Source organism: Cynocephalus volans, chromosome 6, assembly GCF_027409185.1.
Source record: "Cynocephalus volans isolate mCynVol1 chromosome 6, mCynVol1.pri, whole genome shotgun sequence".
Taxonomy (NCBI): domain Eukaryota; kingdom Metazoa; phylum Chordata; class Mammalia; order Dermoptera; family Cynocephalidae; genus Cynocephalus; species Cynocephalus volans.
Window position 1 is genome coordinate 52,526,967 of NC_084465.1, and position 19,397 is coordinate 52,546,363.

The following is a 19,397-nucleotide window of genomic DNA, read 5'->3' on the forward strand; positions in this document are numbered from 1 at the left end:
GACCCTGGCAGGCAGGCTGAGAACGCCCCAGTGAGCGTTTCCATGTGCTGCCCACAGCTTGGCGAGGTTGCCTGGGCACTCACCCTCCTGAGGAATGATGCGAAGGGTGACACTGAGACCCGCGTCCTTGATGAGCTTCACGATGTCAGCATGAGGCATGTTGATGATGGACTGGCCATTCACTGCTAAGATCCGGTCTCCCACTTTTAGTTTTGCACAGCGATCTGCAGGACTCCCATCAATGATGCGTCCAATTTTATGGGGCACAGCTAAAAAAAAAAGCCCCGACAGAAATAGGTATTAGGGACATGACCAATATATGTTCTGTCAATCAGTCCCAGCCCCAAAAGAAATAACACCATGTCACAATTCCTTCTTTAGTCAGTATATTTGCCTTTTAAAATCACAGTCATTTCTATCAAATGGGGTCCTATGCTTACTACCGAGACCAGAGTTTCTAAATTCAAGTCTTTTGCAGAGATAGCCTAATTCCAAACACGTGGACCTGGAGTTCTCAAACTTTGGGGTGCATCACAATCACCCTGGGATTAAAATACAGCTATCTGGTCCTCACTCTGGACCGTCTGAACCAGAACGTCCAAGCAGGAGGTGAGGACCATGGATTTCTAAGACACTTCTCTGAAGATTTCAATGCATATGAATGTCTGAGAACCACAGATGTGGAACGTTGTGCCCAAAGAGCTCATACTCTAGAGACAATAATACACAGTTTCAGAAAGATACAATAAATGCCAAGAACTTAATTTCTACCCCTTTCTATTTTACTGAGAGAAGAAAACAAGGAAGGAAAAAAATATGTATTAATATGGGTAGTAGCCACCCGGTGCTTGGTGAAGAAATCACAACCACTCTCCCACCCAGCTACTCAGCTTTAGTTTCAAGGTTGATGAGTTTTCAAACCTTATGTCTTCTTTCTGATTTACTCTATTACGCGGTGCTGAGATCTTGCTAATGTCTGGTACACAATGCATTTCATCAAATCTAAGATGTCATTGATGATAAGATACCTTTATTTTATGTAACATAAGAAAGAAAAATAATTCTGCCGATTAAATAATACTGCATGGACTGCAACGTGTTCTCTAATTGTCGAGATATTAAAATATAAAAAACATTTCAGAATTGGTGAAATATGTTATATGTCTTTTTTTAAAAAATGAATACTTATTTTCTTTTTATTATTTATTTATATGTGAGAGGAGAGCCAGATACATGGGAATACACAGTTTCCTAGCAGGTTGGCTTCTATTCAATGTAAACATTCGAGTACCTAGCAGTATAACTATTTCTGGGGTCAGTCATCAACAGTATACAGTATCTCGGGAAGCTCCCTCAAGGAGCTTACCATCTAGTAACTTGTTCCTTTACTTTCTCCCTTCAGGACAGCAAGCCCCAGCCAGGAAGTCACTTGTCAATGACTCTGCCTTGCTGCTCACCCTGTGAAATCATGGATTGATTTAATCTGCAGAAAGAGGTAAAAGACACAATCTACCATTCATTATGCTCCAGGCATGTCTATTCCTCGATCTCATATAAGTGCTACAGTGAAAGGCAGAACAGCAGCTAGTAACCATGGTGAGGAAGGACAATCACTGAGTTATGAAGCCGTGCTTTGCTCATTCTTCTACTGTGAAAGGTTATAGACAGCATATGAAAATATTGGCTGAGCCTGCGTTCCTGAAGTGAAACTCATCATGTTGGCCTCTCAAACACATTTTTATTTACCATAAGCACTAACGGTTTTAATTAAGAACACCTTACTCAGAGCATGCTAATGATCATAGTAGAGTCCTGGGATAACATGTTTCTCAAGTAATGTTTTTGTAGTGAGAACTCATTCATTTACTGATTAAAAAAAATTTAGGTATTTCAAGGTATTTAGTCTTCAACCACAATTAGGGTGAACTTTTATTTCTGATTTTGTCCCTTCCATGTTCAATAGTGTTTTGGGATAGTAAATGATTTGGTCTCCCTGGCCACAATGTGTACATTGATATCTATCCTGTGACATAACCTCTTTGAATTTGTTTTTCAACAGTAAAATTGGAATAATAATACCACTGACCTCACAGAGTTGTTCCAAGAATTAAATTTTATCATCTGTAATTAGAACTGTTTCTGGAATGGAAGAATTGATCTATAAATATTAAGTGTTGTTATTTTCATTACTATTATCTTTTAAATATTTCTGATCTCACTCTTGGGGGAGAGTGTGTGTGCGCATGTGTGTGTGTGAGTGTGCATGTGCACGCTTGTGTATAGGTACCAACTTGGTCTCTTTCCACATAGGATAAACATGTAATGTTGCTAAAACTAAAAGAACACTTTGCTTTCTCTAAGATCGTACAGAGCAATATCCTCTAAGTATCAACACAGAAAAACAGCTTCATTTGGGAAAGAGATGTGTTTGGGGATTAGATAGAGACTGGATCAAAAACAGTCGAGAGTCTGTTTTCTCTGGTTTTGCAAAAAGTATGCTGCATGTCTCTGTACAAAAACACCAACTTGTAAGTAAAATTTATTATTCTAAGGGTAATCAGCATAATACAGATCTCTTAATTATCCACAGCGAGCCTTACACACACACACACACACACACACACACACACACACACACACACACACACACACTCTTCAATATTTATTGAAAATTATTAACAATTTCTCTTCTTCCTACCTTTTGTGAGCCAAGCACTGTGCTAAGTGGTATGTGTGTGTGTGTGTGTGTGTGTGTGTGTGTGTGTCTGTATAATTATATCTACATTAAAATATATATGAGAGAACTTCAAACAGTTCATGGAAAGATTCTTATTATCTTTTAATTCAATGTTTCCACAAACTTTTTGAAGTCCTCTCATATAATATAATCCTTAACAAGTTGTTTTTTACTTTTAATTTTATTTTTTTATTGAAGCTTAATTGATTATACATATTTGTGGAGTGCAGAGCTGACTGTCAATACTTGTGTACAATATGTGGTGGTCTAATCAGGATAAATAGCATATTTGTCATTACAATATGTAATCATTCTTTGTGTTCATTAACCAATATCTCGCTGACTCCCCTCCCTTGACCCCACCCCCTTTCCCACTTAAAGTAATCCCAGTTCTGTTCTCCTTAACAAATTATATGAGGTACCTGATATCATTAAAGTTTATGATACAGGAGCCTGAGGCATAGAATGGTTAGTAATTTGCCTAAGGTCACACAGGCCAAACAGGCTCAGAACGCCAGTTTACCAGATTTTGCAGCCTTTGCTCTTAGCAAGTGTAGCACACTGCCTCTCTTGACTGTATGTCTTGGACCTCTAATCTACTACTTGCTTTGTGAGCACCCCATGCTTTATTTGGTGAGTGCAGCCTGCCTGTAGGCCCAGAATCATAAACACTTCACCACTTCATGAGTGGTTTTGATCCAGGAGAGAGAAAAGTCAGAAACTATGCTCAAAGCAGGTTCTCCGCTGCAGCTGGCTTTTGACAGGCAAGGCGTGAGGAGAAGAGGGAGGGGGAGAGGAAAATTGGACAGCTCTTCAGACCCGGTTGTTAGGACTTCATAGTGTCATTCCTTTGTCTGAAGTCATTTTTTTGAGTATTAGAAACACTGACATTTGAAATGAAATTCAAAAACTTTAAAACACATACAAGTAGTATTTGGGTGATGTGCTGTTTTGACTTATTTATGCCTCTGCTCCCCTCCATTATCGAGGATCATTTGGAACTTACTGGGCATAAAATACCAAATGCTTCAAAACATAGATTTCACACACACACACACACACACACACACACACACACACACACACACACACACACACACACACACTTTTATGTGCTCAACAACAATAATAAGTTTTTGTTTGTTTATTTCCAGGCACTGTGCTAAGCACTTACTTCATATCCTTACAACAACAGTGTGAAGTAGCTGTCAGAGTGTTATCACAACCACACTGATTTTACTGTTAGAAAACAAGGATGTGTCAAAGCCAGGATTCAAATCCTTGCTGTGGCTGCAAGACCTGGGGCTACTCCTTCTTTTTGATATGTGGGAGGCTGAAAACAATTGGAATGAAGAGGAGCAAGGGAAAGACAAGGGAGACTTAGAAAAGCACACTGCTTGGGTTGCCCAGATGAAGGTGTCACATAAACAGACTTATTTGCTTATGGTGATGCCTCTTAGTTTCAAGGCCATCTTAACTTTATTAGGGTAGTTAGAATGAAAACTAAAATAAAAGAATGAAAACTAAAATAAATTCTACAGTAACCACATGGAGTGATTGAGTGGCTTGCATAAAACGAGCGACACACAATTTAAAAATGTATGTTCGGCAATTGGTTAATTGGAAGTACCTGACATGGTTTTATTGCAAATGTTTCCTATTGGCATTTACTTTAATAAAAACAATACTTGAGACTCTTGGCAGCTGAAGGCAGTCTCACTTTTCTTTCACTATCATTTCCCCCATGTATGAAAGTACATCGAATGTTGATGCACAACAAATCTTTGACAACGGGTGTGCTCAGAGAGGATTCTCTCTGAAAACAAGATGCAGTTTCATTTGCTCAGTGATAAGGTCCACAAAGCTTATGACCGAAGTGCTCTCTGTGCAATGCTAATGGAATTACAGAGCAAGGAAGAGTCCCCGACCTTGGTTTCTATTATTGGGATGAATGGTACTCATTAATTCTCTGAGAATTGATGACTAAGGTAACTGCCAAAGTGCAGTCCATTTAGATGGCATGCCTTGCAGACATCATCTGTCAGGCAGTAACATAAATCAAGTCTTTGGATCAGCCTTCTTGATGCAATGTACTTAGAATACACAGATATTTGGGAAAAGTTGCAGTATGTCATTTGGTTTTGGACATACTGACATGTGGGAAGGAGACAATGTGTCACTAGTTAGAAATTTTCTTTTAATTAAAAAATCACATAAACTATGGAAAACAAAACCCATCTTTTCTATTTCTTTATTCCTTTCTGGGTAAAAACACGACTACATTTATATGGCAATATGTTTGATATTTTTCTATATACAGATGAATTGACTCTTTTGGCACTTCCCAACGCACCACACTTGTTTTAGTAGGAATATTCAGAGATAAGCAGTGGTCCACCCTTTTTGCAGTCAAGCTCTCTTCTGGGACCTTGGTATGGTCTACCCAGGCTCCCTCAGCCATTGGTCAAAGTGGACTGATTCTGCCAATGAACTCTTGTTGAATCCTACCTTAGCGTAGGTCAGTCCCCATAAAGAGGACAGGTTGGTTACCTGGAGGACTTTTCATGCTTTCATGGTTAATCCTTCCTGAAATTTTTGGTGATAGATTCTTCCTGAAATCCTGAGGGAAGGGATTATTAGATCCCCTTCCCCTCCTCTTTTTTCATTATTTCCTAGTTGTTTATGTCTATTTCATTTCAGAGAAAGCAAAGCCGGTGACCCATGTTTGCATTTAATTATCTGCTTGTTAATAGATCCCACAAAGTGGAGTTACATATGGAGGAAAGCATTAGACAGGGACAGTGGATTATATATCAATCATGCCAAACTTACAAGAGAGAAGTTTCTAAAATGAGTGTGACAAAAATAAATACTTCAAAGGCAATCGAGAGCATAAACTCTCATTAGCTCACAATTCCATTAATTTGTGAAGGTTAAATATGTCATTAATTTGAAGAGGCAAGAAAAGTTAGTTTGGGTTTAGAATCTGTGACCTGATATGAATATAAATGTTTTTTTAAAAAAATTACATGATTCCAGTCTTTTTTCTTTCATTAATCTGTGAAAATTATTTACTGTCTAGTTTTAAAATTGTGAGTTGGGGCAGAAGGATCAATTACTACATCAATCAACATATTTCTGTATAGCATCTTCTTAGTGACTGGCACTGTGCTAGGCCTGGTAGGGAAGACCATCATAAAACAACACATGGTTTTGACCCTCCAGAAACTCACGGTCTGGCTGAGGAGACCAGGGGTAAGCATATAAAAATATTTAAAACAAAACACAAATGGTGCATCCATGGTAAAGGTAACAGGCAACAGGAATAGAGAAGGGAGTGAAGGAAGGTCACTCTGGGGAGGAGGGAATACAAGTGTCCCTAGGAAAGTGGCAGCTTCTGTAGGTAAAGAGGAGTCTATCAGATCCAGGAAGGGAGAGCAAGGAGAGATGCCTCGTAGGCTGGGGTCCTGCCTGCCCTTGCAACGACTGCTTCCCTCTCTGAGTTCCCTGATATGGTGCTTTGGGCCCAGCTTCTATGGATGGAGACTGAACATATAGGAACAACAGAAGATTAATCATCAGAGTGTTCCTATCTCTTTTGTCCATGGTGAAGACTCCTGACCTGCTTTTCTGACTTTAGAAACCTGAGCCTTGTATTTATCCTGCTTATTTTCCATCTCTACTTTCTAGAACTCCTGATTTAGTATCTTCTATTATGATAAACCCATTCAGCTACATGTTGTCCCTTCCTGGAGTGTGACAGTGTCCTTCGAAAGAGTTGTTCTTGGTCATTAGGGGGTGAAGATGTGGGAAAAACATATGTTTTGTATTTAAAATTTTTTGCAATAAAATTAAAAAAAAGCAGACAGCATGACTCGTTTTCCTCTAGAAGTCTGTGAGATTTAGCTTTCCAAAAATGAAAACGTCTTCCCTGAAATTCATAGCCAACTGATTTGCAAAACTCAGAATTGAACAGCTGGTGTTTTAAGGACTGCATATTCAAAAAGTGCATTTTCCCCCCCAGCACCCATGAGTCATTCTCGTTTTACCCTGCAGTTGGTAAAAAGCAGATGGTTATGGAGACAGGAGAATGGGAAGAGGGGACCATCACTGGCAATTTGGGAACCCAACTGAACTCATGGTTCCAAGTGCAGAAAGCATTACATAGAAAGTATTAACTATATGGCTGGACAGAAAGAAGCACTCATCAGCCATATAGTACCATTTACGCTTTTATTTTGCACTAATTTAAAAAAATCTCATAGCTAAATACTGAGAGTGAATTGGTAATTGAAAGAAATCTCACTGCCTTAGGAATTGTAATTAGCTGTGACTTGACTGTTCTATCCTGGAACATGAATCTGGGTTAAAATGGTTTTGCTTCTTGGAATGATTTTATGGACCCATAGACACAGGGCTGTCTTCATGGGTGTGTGGCTTGTGCAGTCACACGGATCCCAAGCTCCAAAGAGCCCTGCTGTCACCATGTTGACATGCTTAACAATTTTTGAACAAGGACTCTGCATTTTCGTTTTGCACTGCGCGCTGCAAATTAGGTGGTTTTCCTTCTTCTATGTAGCCATACTGTATTTCTTCCTATATCACTTTATAGTTTTTAGTGTCTGCAATGAAGATGTAAATGAGAATATGGTATAGCTACCAAGAAGAATCACTGGGAAGGTGGGTGGTAGAAAGAAGAAAACACAGCCTTTTCTCTCATGGTTGCATTTCTCACTCTCTGCATATCACTAGAAAAGGTAGTCCAAATAATTTCTGTTAAGTATTGTAGTGGATTGAATTATGTCCCCCCCAAACTCACTGGAACTTGAACTGTATCCCCCAAGGTCTGTGTTTTAGAAACTTAGCCCCCACTGTGACTGTTAAGAGGGTGGGAAATCCTATGACAGTAATTGAAAGGTGGAGCCTTGAATAGGTGATTAGATTGTAGGACCTTGCAGTAGTGAATGGACTAAAAATGGTGGTCAAGGCATGGTTCCGAGTGCTTAAAAGAGGAGAGTATATCTCTCTCTCTGCTCTCTCTGCTTCCACCATCTTGCAGTGTGAGACCCCTGGGTCACTGTCGCCGCCACCAGATGGACTTTTGACCCCTCAGCATCAGAAACTGTAAGCGATAAATGTCATTTTTCTTTATAAATCATCCAGTTCCAGGAATTCTGTTATAGCAACAAAAATGGGCTAATACATGGACTAATACAAGTATATACTTAAATATCCTCGATTCTTCATATATTGATTCAAGAGACCGAATAATCATCTTGATTCTCTATTTCATTGTGAACAGTATTCTTAGGAATAAATCACTCATTATTGGGTCATCTACAAAGCAAATATTCTTCTGTAACTCTCTTTAAGTAACTGTGATACATACTACCATATTTCAAGGAGTTTGTGTATCCTTTTGATATGATTTTTCCCCTCATAATCTGACAAAATGTCCAGACATTAGGATGGCAGGAACTAAGAAACCTCAGAATAGTCATGAGCCTCAAATCTGTAGGTGTAGTAGAGTATGGCAGCTAGACAGAGAGAATGGAAAAACGATTCTATTTATAAACACTTACACATTTTTCTTCTGTAGAGATACCTCTCATTTCTCTGTATGTTCGTAGAAGTCACCTTGCCAGGTTCTACGTGGCTGGGACATCCTTTTTGACTTGTTTTGGTCTAAAAGTTGTGATAGGAAATCTGGTCCAGCTAAACCAAATATCAACCCTATTCAGCATTTTTTGCATTTTCCCCCAAAGACTCAGAAAAGGATACACATTTCCATCACTTGATAAAACCAGCACTGGGACTTTCCAGTCAAGGGGTAGAAAGTGAAATTATGTGTTGTTCAACTCGTGCAATTTTGGTGACTAAAATTTTGTAGCTTTTAGCAAGTTTTGTTTACAAATAAACAGACAGCAAGCTGATTCAGTAATAGTGAAAAAAAAATTGAGAGCTATTGATATTAAAACATGATAACGGGCTTCTTCCCTGCAGAGCAGAAAAACAAGTTGTCTTACCCTTTTAAAAATATGATTGCAGGGTTGAGGTGTGGTATTATATTTCCATCCCAAACATGTAAATCTATCTTTCAAAGGACTAGTTGCACACTTTTATGATGACAAACTTAGTTCCTGAATAGGGGTTCCTTTTATCTATAATTTATTACAGAGGACTTATCAGGTTATTTCTAGAAAGTACTTGATTATTCTACAAAATGAGAAAATTGTACAAAAATTTCAAAATTTACATCACGATGTAAAAAGGAGAAAGTAAATAGAATAATAGTGCTATCTTCTAGTGATTGGAAACCTCTTATAATTCAAGCAGTTTAATCAAACTAAATGTGTACAAATTTAAAAAATTAAATACAACCACAATGCTTATAATAATAAACCCTAGTCTCCTGCCTCAACTCCCCCCATCCTCTCCAGTTCTGTGACCCAGAGGCAAACATTTTAAAGTCTTTCAGCTGTTTTTTCTCCATATTTCTAAGTAATACTCTTGTATGGCTATTTCTCAATTTATCAACTTTGGTTATATTTATTACTTCCTATAATGATAGAAGATTTAGCACTCTTACCCTGCATCCAACCTTCTCTCCTTATCGCAAAAATAGTTTTCTCACTATATTTAGTTAAACCAGTTATTACTGTTTATATTTTAGCATGTAAATCTTGTTCACTGTAGTGTTTGTGATTTCATCTCTTTTCTTGTACAGTTTCCTTCCTTCTCCACCGAAATCAAGGTTTCTGATTGTGTCTTTCTTTTTTCAGTTCATAATATGCTATCTACATATCCTTAATCATTTCCCCAAATGCTGATCAAGTCATCTATTCAGTTTATTCCTCTGCAGACCTTCCTCCCAGAGGTAGGTAGGTTGCTTTCAAGTCTGCTACATAGTGTCATCCTGGGGATTCCTGCTGCACTCCAAAGTGGCCTGCATGTTTCTCTAAACCCTGTGTCGTCTTTTTTGATTCACTCTCTCGTTTCACTGTAGCATATCCTACAGTAGCTTTCTAAGAAGTCATGCATGGGAGAAAATAGCTTTTTCAATTCTTAATGTTTGGAAATGTCTTTATTTTTACCTTCTCATTTAAATGAATTCTAGCTTAGATTTCCATACTGTATAATATTAAAGACTGAAAAAATAATTTTTCCTCAGAAATTTATGGGCATTGCTCTGTTCTCTTCAACCATCAGTGTCGCTTTTAAGAGGTGTGATCCCTTAGGATTTCTGTTCCTTGTATGTGATATACTTATTTTTCCTTTTCTTTTTGGAAATGTTTAAGATTGTCCCTGTACTTATGTGTTCTGAAGTTTTACAGTGGTGTATGTTGGTATAGTTCTTTGTTAGTATAAACACCTGTTTCCTTTAGTTTGGTTTTGAGAACTTTCATTACACTTTTTTTTTGCGGGGGGGGGGGATAATTCCCATTCTGTTTCTCTGGCCTTTCTTTCTGGATATCTTATTAGATGTTGGCTTCTTGGATTAGGCTGCTACTTTTCTTATCACTTCTCTCATACTTTCTGTTTCTTCCTGTCCTACTTCATGTAAGATTTCCTTTACCCTATCTTCCAACCCTGCTACTGAATTTTTAACTTCAATCATGATATTTTCAATTTCTAAGAACTCTTCCTTTTGTCAGGTTGTTCTATAAAAGCGTTCTGTTTTTAATTCATGATTCCAATATTGTCTTAACCAGTTGAGTACCACTGAGTGAGTGGCTTAAATAATGAACATTTATTTCACACAGCTATGAAGGCTGGAAGTCTGAGGTCAGATGCCAGCATGGTCAGGTTCTTTGTGAAGGCTTTCTTTCTGGTTTACAGATGGCCACTGCTATAGTTGGAATAGCTGCCCCCTTCAAAACTCATATTGAAATTTAATTGTATTGTAACAGTGTTAAGAGGTGGGATCTTTAAGAGTGGGTTTGGTTGTGATGGTTCCATCTTCATGGGTGGGATTAATGTCATTCTAAAAGGGCAAGTTTGGCCCCTTCTTTCTCTTGCTTGGCCTTCTAGCCTTCCACCATGGGAGTGATGCAGCAAGAAGGCTCTTGTCAGATGCTGGCACCTTGATACTGGACTTCCCAACCTGCAGAACTGTGAGTCAATTAATTTCTGTTCATTATAAATTACCCAGTCTGTAGTATTCTGTTATAGCAGCACAAAACAGACTAAGACTGACTGCTACCTTCTTGCTGTTTCCTCATATGTTGGAGAACTCTGGTCTTTTCATCTCTTTATAAGGGCCCTATTCCCATCATCGGGGCTCCACTCTCATGACCTCATCTCAACCTAATTACCTCCCAAAGACCTCAACTCTAAATACCATTATATTGGGGATTAGGATTTCAACATATGGATTTTGTGGGGACACAAACATTCTGTCCAAAGTTAACATCTTCTCTTATCTCTCCATGGATATAAATGAGAAGTTTTTGAAACTTTCTTTTGTTCCCTCAATTGTCTCCATTTCTTCTAGATTTTTTTTTCATTGCTGTTTATTTGCTTGTTTTTTTATTTTAAAAATAAAAATTTCAGGGCCGAGCCCGTGGCGCACTTGGGAGAGTGCGGCGCTGGGAGCACAGTGACGCTCCCGCCGCGGGTTCGGATCCTATATAGCAATGGCCGGTGCACTCACTGGCTGAGTGCCGGTCACGAAAAAGACAAAAAAAAAAAAAAAAAAAAAAAAAAAAATCTCACACCTGGTGGTCATGGTGGTTGTATTCTATTCTGTCCCAAGTTTTTTAAGTTCTGAGCCTCTCTGGGTTTCTAAAGAAATGAGTGGGTTTTTGTTATCCATACCTCATTTTGGTTTCCTCTGCCTTGATGAATGAGTTGCTACTTTTTCTGTCTTTAAAATATCTTGCTCTTGCTCCACTCCTTTTCTCATTCACTTACTATCATTATATTGGGGTCGAAGAAATGGAAGGAGATAAACATGTTACCATTTTACCACCATCAATTAGAAATTGGAAATATCTTTTGTTAATTTACATCAGTTGCTGCCATCAGTATTTTGGTGTCTCATTTAGAGATTTGGAAAAAAAAATGGTCAAATAATTTATGTACCCAAACTTTAGAAAGTCCCATTGTCTCCTGTAGCCTTGAGAGATAAAAATATAAAGGACAACTAATTTCTTCTCCAGTGTTCAGAAAATGTCATAAAATTATATTTGATCAACCCTAGGTTTGGGGTTAAAAATGTTCAATAAAACCACACTTTCTTTCTTTCCTCTATATCTCTCTACTGCCTTTTGAAGCACATGAGGCTTCACACCCATCAATGTACTTGGCTCTGAATAATTTCTCAGCAGGCCCAGTATAAATGGTTGATAGTTACAAGCAGGTGTTGCTGACAAGCCATGTTTCTCATTTTTACAGAAACAGTGTATTCTATCTCTGCCAACTCCTTTTTCCTTTTATAGCTTCTGAAATTGTGTTTTGTAAAAAGTCACTTGGCTATCTTCACACAGTTTCCCTGTTACAATGGGTAAATGTCAAAAGCAATCATGTGCAATATCAGCTTTCTATTGTATTCCCCTAAGCCCTCTGGCAGATAATAACTTGTTGCAATATTTTCTTAATGTAAATGGAAACACATACTAACCCAGGCAAATGATCCCTCCTGAGCCAGCTGTCCTTTTCAATATGTTATCCAGAAGATTACATGAATATGTATTGGTTCTTCAGTTTCTCACATAAGTCAAAGTTCCACTAACAGGATATAGCATGTTTTAACTTGAAATAATGCAATTTTGCATGACTGGATAAAACTAAATATGAAAAATCCCCCAGGCAAAGTGTGCAGGAGCAAGAAGATCTTGATAATATATTAACTTTGGAAACAACCTGCAGTGTGACCTCTGAATTGTCAAACAAAGTATGTCAGTTTCCTTACTTGAAAAGTGAGACCATCACAGCATGTGGTCTTTCTTTCTTTTCCCTATTTTTCTTACTCAGATATTTCACAGTTTAACTTTATCTGGATTTTTGCTTATATGTATTTTCTCTCATCCCTTATATTTTCAAGCATTGTAACTATGTGTTTTCACTTTCACTAAGCAAACATGTTTCCATTGTAATTCACCTGAGACCATCATCATAAAATGATTTTTATTACTCTAACGTCAGAAATAAATGAGAAATGAAAAAGAAGGACTAAAGAGCCTCAAAATGTGTTTTGTTGTCCATAATTATACTACAGAGAAGAGATCAAAAGTGAAAAACATTTCACCAAAGAAGATGTATGGGTGGCTAAAAGTTCATGAACAGATCTTCAATATCACTAGTGTTCAGTGGAAAAGTCCAAGTTAAAACTAAAAGGAGATATACTACACAAATACTGGAATGGCTAAAATAAAAAAAAAAAAAAGCCTGAAAATAAGAAGTACTCACAAGGGTGGGAAGCATCTGAACCCCTCATGCACAGAAATACAAAATGGTGAAGCCACTTTGGAAATTGGTACCATATGAACCAGCCATCCCACTCCTGGGTATTTACCAAGTGAAAAAACCCTGTTTCCAGGGGTTGGCTGATTAGCTCAGTTGGTTAGAGCATGGTGCTGATAACACCAAGGTCCAGGGTTCAATCTCTGTACTGGCCAGCTGCCAAAAGACCCCACAAAAAACCTATTTCTACGCAAAAGCCTATATGAAAAGGTTTATAGCAGCTTTATTTGTATTCACCTAAGACGGAAAGCAACCTAAATGCTGCTTAACTAGGGAATGGATGCACTATACAATGGAACATTTAGCACTTAAGAAGGAAGCAAATACTGACACATGAAACAACACTGATGAATCTAAAATGCATAGTGCTAAGTGAAAGAAACCAGACTCAGAAAGCTATATACTGTATGATTTCATTTATACAGGAAAAGGCATAACTATAGAGCAGAAAACTAATCAGTGGTTGCCAGGGCTGGGGTCGGGGCGGGGTCAACTTCACTGTAGCAGTAGTTACATAACTAAACACATCTGTCAAAACTCAGACTATAGACTAAAAAGGGCAAATTTTACTATATAGAAATTAAATCTTAAAACTGGGATAAAAACAAAGGGCAGATAAAGAGATTTTAGATGGAAATAAAGATAAGAAAAAAGAACTGATGTCAAACAAGTAGGAGAAAGGAGGTGGACAGGGGAGAGGGAAAGGGGTCAGGGAAGGCTTCAGAGAGGAAATACTGCCTAATTTGAGTATTAAAAGATGAACAGGACTTTGCCAGGTGGACATCACAGTCACAGGTGATATGACTTGCAAAGGCACAGATCTGTGGATTAGCAAAGTCTGTATTGTGGGGTGTGGGAGTGCACTGAGCACAGGCAACAGTGAGTCCTGGGATAAAGAAGGAAAAACAGACCAAAAAGGCTGTAATGGCTATGCTGGGGACTTGGAACTTATCTTATAGCCACAGGAGAAGCCGCTATTGGATTATGAGAGTTAAGTGAGACCGTTAGACTTGTTTTAGAAAGAGTACGATGGTAATAGTATGAAAGGGGGACTGAAGAACAGGGAGAGTGGGAATCAGGCTGGAGGTAGGGAGATAATTTAAAGGCTGCTGCCATGCCCCAGAGCCGTGCAGTCCAACATGGTAGCCACTAGCCACACCTGGCTATTGAAACTAATTAAAACTAAAGATAATTGAAATTTTAATCCCTCAGTCACACTAGCCTCATTTCAAATGCTCCACTGCCACATGTGACCAGTGGCTACTGTGTCATATAGTGCAGAATGAACAAACATTTCCATCACTGCAGACCATTCTACGGCACAGTGCTAATCTAGAACCTCCACAGAGGCAGGGGCAGTAGGGAGGGCCTGATGTATTCACTGTATATCTAGAAGGCATGTTGACAGATAGAGTTGTGCATAAACTCCGCTAAGATATCATGGAGGCACGTGGAGGTCTGCTGTAAAGCTTGTGGCCACACACTCTGATCGGAGCTGAGAGCAGCTGAGCACCAGGGGACCTCAATATCAGTGGCTAATGTGGCTACCAGGTATTATTGCATTTCAATTTCATCAAATGCCTACAGGAATGTATTTTTCATCTTGCTGCTCAACTAGCAAGTCTAATAAACATTTGAATGGAGATTTCTAAGTTGAATATTCTTCTTCTACATCATGCTATCTCAACTGCTCTGTGCCAGAAAACTATAAGGGCAAACCTTTTAAAATTTGTGCTCTTTCTTGCTTTTCAGAAGACTCTCTTCTCATGAAAAATCCATAAATATATATGTTTATGATGAGTAGCCTCAGAACAGAAGGTTTTGGGTACTTCACCCTTAAAAGCAGATGTGTTAATCGGGTACCCAACATCTGGGCATCTTTGTGGAGCAAACATTTCCCAGGCTTGGAGAAATAAGATCTGGAAGAGATCAAACTGACAAATGAAAATGCCAGTGTCATGCTCCACTATTTAATTAATTTTCTCTGGCACTGTGCAAACCCTAGGAATGCCTAGTGATCTGACTCATCACCCAGAAAAGGCTGGCTGATTAATCTCTAGAAATGATTACAATCAAGTACTGAGAATAGTTTGGTTGGGAACAAATCCAGCTTAAACCACAAAACTATTGGTGGCCAAAAGAACAAATAAAAAGAGGTTTTACTGGGATTTGGTGTGGTAGGAAGGAGTTTGGGTAGAGGCATTCCCCGAGTCCTTGTTGGAAGCTGATCCTCAGAAGTAAATGCTATTTATCCAAATGGGAAAAATATCCCCTTACAACACCCTTTCCACATAGCTGGTCAAAGGTCATAGGTAACAGTGCTGTGTTCACTTAACATGCTTTTGAAATGGTTCTACATACGGAGCCAGCTTTTCTAGGACCCTTTCCTGATATATTTTCTTATGTGGTTGATTGTTGAGAAAAAAGAAGAAAACTAAAATGACGGAGAATTTAATTCAACGTGAGGCCCTGAACAGAATATAAAGAAAAAGCATCTTCTGCAAAAGTGGCCTGCAGGCTTTGAGTTTGTTTGTGCCCCATGGGAGAGTGAGGGCACCTTCCACTGGTGGAGAGTGATCCTGTACAGGAGGCCTGGGGTCTCTTCTCAGTCGCCGTTTCCCTGTACAATCCAGAGAAGAACAATGAGCTGCAGGACATAAGCCTCGAGGAAACAGCCACAAATCACCTATTTATGAGCTTTCAAGACAACCGAATAGCTAGAGGTAAGAAGACATCCACCTTCTGCTTCTGCCTGGAGAGTCTTTGAACACAATAATAAAAATCCTCCTGAAAAATGATTCCCTCGTGGGAGAAGCTTATGATTTATGAGCTCAATTCAAACAATAAGAAAAATAGCTCAGAATTTAAAAAAATTCACTGTGAGCACTCACTGATTTTTGGGTAGGTTGCATTGCTCCTCTTCATGAGAATAAATAAGAATGATGGTGTTCTCTGCAGACTTATTCTTACAGTTTAATGATGTTTAAATTTATTAGTGCTAAGAGGACTCAGAGTATGGTGCAAAATCTTTTTTTGTTTGCTTGTCTGCTTACTGGTGGGACCCAGGCAGCCAGGTTTTAATTTGGGAACAAAACTAGTCATGTTCAGGATTAAAAGAATGAAATCAGATCAATAGGTCCAATTCACTCTGGTCTTAGTTGGGAATGATCCTGTAAAGAAGTAATACGATTCAGAAGTTGTTCACGTGGAACTGAAATGCGCTGCTTTGTTAATGAGGATTGTGAAATGAATAAGTAATTCGAAATGATACTTTTTTCTCAGGAGCTTGGGATACCATCCAAACCCTCTTGTTTAGGACTATATAATTATTGCTGAGGTGGTGCTCACACAGATGGGTGACGATTCCAGGAACAGTCAGTGCCAGGATGAGGTGAATCAGAGAGCACCGTGAGGCCGCCGCCTGGCCCTTCAGGGGACAAGCGCTTTGCAATTCATTTACTCAGGCAGAGAACAACCGATGGGGAATCTGTATTCTGGGACATTGCTCCAGTTCCACTTTATTATAGTGTGATTTCTCATGCTGGCAAGGACCAGCTTGCACACAATTCCGCCCTCAAGTGATCCTCTGCTGCTTCCCCCATTCTCAAAAATGTGTCTTGCTGCTTTTGGGCAATAGAACAGCTAGGTGAGGTGCAGGGCAAGTTCAAGCAGAGCACATTCACAGTTCTACTTCTGATGATTGACAGTGCTTGATTGCTGTATGAGAATCCAAACCAAAACCCTTGCAAAGCACACTACCAGGAGCTGTGAGGGATTCGAAGGAATGCCAGTGCTTCATGCCCTTAAGGAACTTTCAATTTTGGAGGAAGAAGCAAAACATAACCACATGAAAAGCAGAGTAATAATAATAGATAGTAATAACAGACCATGGTAGAAGGAAAGTCACAGAACACCGAACAATTCCTGGGTCTACGGAGAAGAAATTCCGTGGAAGAATCAGAGGAAACACTTGAGGGAGATGGGTGAGGAATCAGACAAAATTTTAAGAGATAAGATTTTTGAGCTGATTGCGAGAGATGTTTACTGTTTGGCCCATAGTCTCTACCTCACAAGGTTTCTGCAAAGATTAGACACAATGTAAGATTCACAGAATGGTGCATGGGAGAACCTTGATAGAAATTATTATTGGATAAAAAGACACATTCCAAATGGCAGCAGGAAAAACATGGGCTCTGGGACAGGGTCAGTAACTAAACCAACTTTGATGGAATGGAACCTGCGAGGAGCCTTTGGTAAAAAGTAGCTGTGTCTAGATTATCCAGGGTCTTGAGTATAAGAGAGGCCTGTTTAAACTTTATCCTGCAGATTTTTTATTAGGGGTGTTATGATCAGCACTTGTAGGAAGATTGGAATTTTACATAGAAAGTGCTGTCTTTCTTGATGCACTTTGCATCATTAGCAACTGCTGTCCACTCTTACCCTAGCCCCAGGCTACCTCGTGAAGCAGAAAGCAAGTCACACTAATAAATGTGAAAAGACTTACTTGATTTAAAAGAAGTGTACATCAGTGCAAACAATGAATACAATCTTATGTTTTTTGTATACATAGGTTTTCCCAAAGATTATGAAGATACTTGCATATCCTATGGCTTCAATATATTTGGAAGCCAGATATTTTGGGAAAACCTGGTATTTTATAAAGGGTCCCCACTTTATTTCTTCTATTATAAAAGCATCAGTATTGATGGTATGGGTGATACCATCGTGCTTCCTGAGTCACCTATTCTCAGCATAATCAAAGCCCAGAGCAAAAGCACTGTGTTGTTGAAGGAATCCAAAGCAGATTTGTTTAAGGAATAAGAGAATATTACATTGTGAAGCTGGTTAAGAACTCTGAAAGGATACTTGTTTTTGCAAACCAAGGAAAGATAGACAAAGGAATGAAACTAACTTACTAATCCCCATGTTCAGCTGCGTGGGTATGATTTAAGTATGTTTCCAGTAATGACTTTTGGGGATGGAATATTGACAGACCAACGTTTGCGAGACTTAGAGAGGTCAAGGCACCATGATCAGCACCAGCTGCATCTATTAGCTGCTTTTTTTAAAAAAAAAGTGATTAATGAATGAACCGCAATATGGAGTTCTGAAGAAAATCCACTGCCACAACCCAAACCAGCAAAATGGGAGATGAAGGGCTTATTGGTTGCTATTGAGAGGTTTCACTTTGGGGCAGAGCTTTGTAAACATGGTGCCATTAAAAGGAGTATATGCCACTAAAGGCTGCAGGTATGCCCGGGTGGCTGAGGATAGCTGGGGGAGGTTTGGTGGGGGAGAGGCGGAGTCTCCTGGGGGCTGCCTCTCACCTCCAGCACCTCATCCTCTGGTTTAGAGTATTCAAGTGCTTGTTTTAGGTCATTTCTTGACAGAGGTTGAGATGGACAAAAGAATTCAAAGTGTCAGGAGCCACTTTCAACACATAACCAAAATGAAAGTAATGAAAGTTAAAATGATAGCTTAACCTAATGAAAAATATGATCCAGGCCTCACACTTAACCAAGGCTCTCTCTCACACACAAAACTAACCTCATACCTTATTTTCCACACGGATTTATGACATGATATAATTTAGAGCTGGAAGAGGCCATAAAGACCATCTTCTCTTAAATTTTAGATGAGGAAAGGGCACGGGAAGACCAGGGACTAGCTCAAGGGACCGGAGGTTAGAGGATGAGCTGGAGGGAGGCTTGGGCTCGTTGTCCAATGCTCTTTTCATTTAGTTTAAATCTCCTTGTTTTGGGGCAAGACGATAGAGATCTTGTTTTATTTTGTGCCTCCTCTCAGTTCCGTGATTATTCAGTGGCTGCCTGGTTGGTGAGAAAAATCCTCACTCACTTCACTGCTAGTTCAGTTTTATTTCATCCTTCTTAGGGACGATACTTTAAATTGTCATAAAAGACCTGCTGGCTAAGTTTTTGAATCTCTAGAATAACTTTTAAACTACACAGCCTGTGGACATCATCAAGGACTTTGAGAAAGTCATCAGGGCATTTTACCAAAGATAACTAGCTCCTTCCCTGAACATCGGATTGCAAAGGGCCTTAGGGAAAGTCAATGAGGACCAAGTCTGGATTCCAGAGAAAGCACACACGTGGAAACAAAGATTTTTAGCATCAGTGCAGAGCTGAAAGATTACTGAGAAGTCAGCAGCATGCTGACCAGTGATGTGCTTGTG

The 19,397-nt window shown here is 39.1% G+C and overlaps 1 protein-coding gene across 2 annotated transcripts in view; it reads right to left on the reverse strand.

The window, feature by feature from the left end:
• MAGI2 (membrane associated guanylate kinase, WW and PDZ domain containing 2) overlaps positions 1-19,397 on the reverse strand; it is a 1,312,517-nt gene that overhangs the window by 128,833 nt on the left and 1,164,287 nt on the right. For both annotated transcript variants that reach the window (XM_063101323.1, XM_063101322.1), the window contains one exon: positions 84-269. In XM_063101323.1, coding sequence (XP_062957393.1) covers positions 84-269 — 186 coding nt within the window. The remainder of the gene's footprint in view (positions 1-83; positions 270-19,397) is intronic.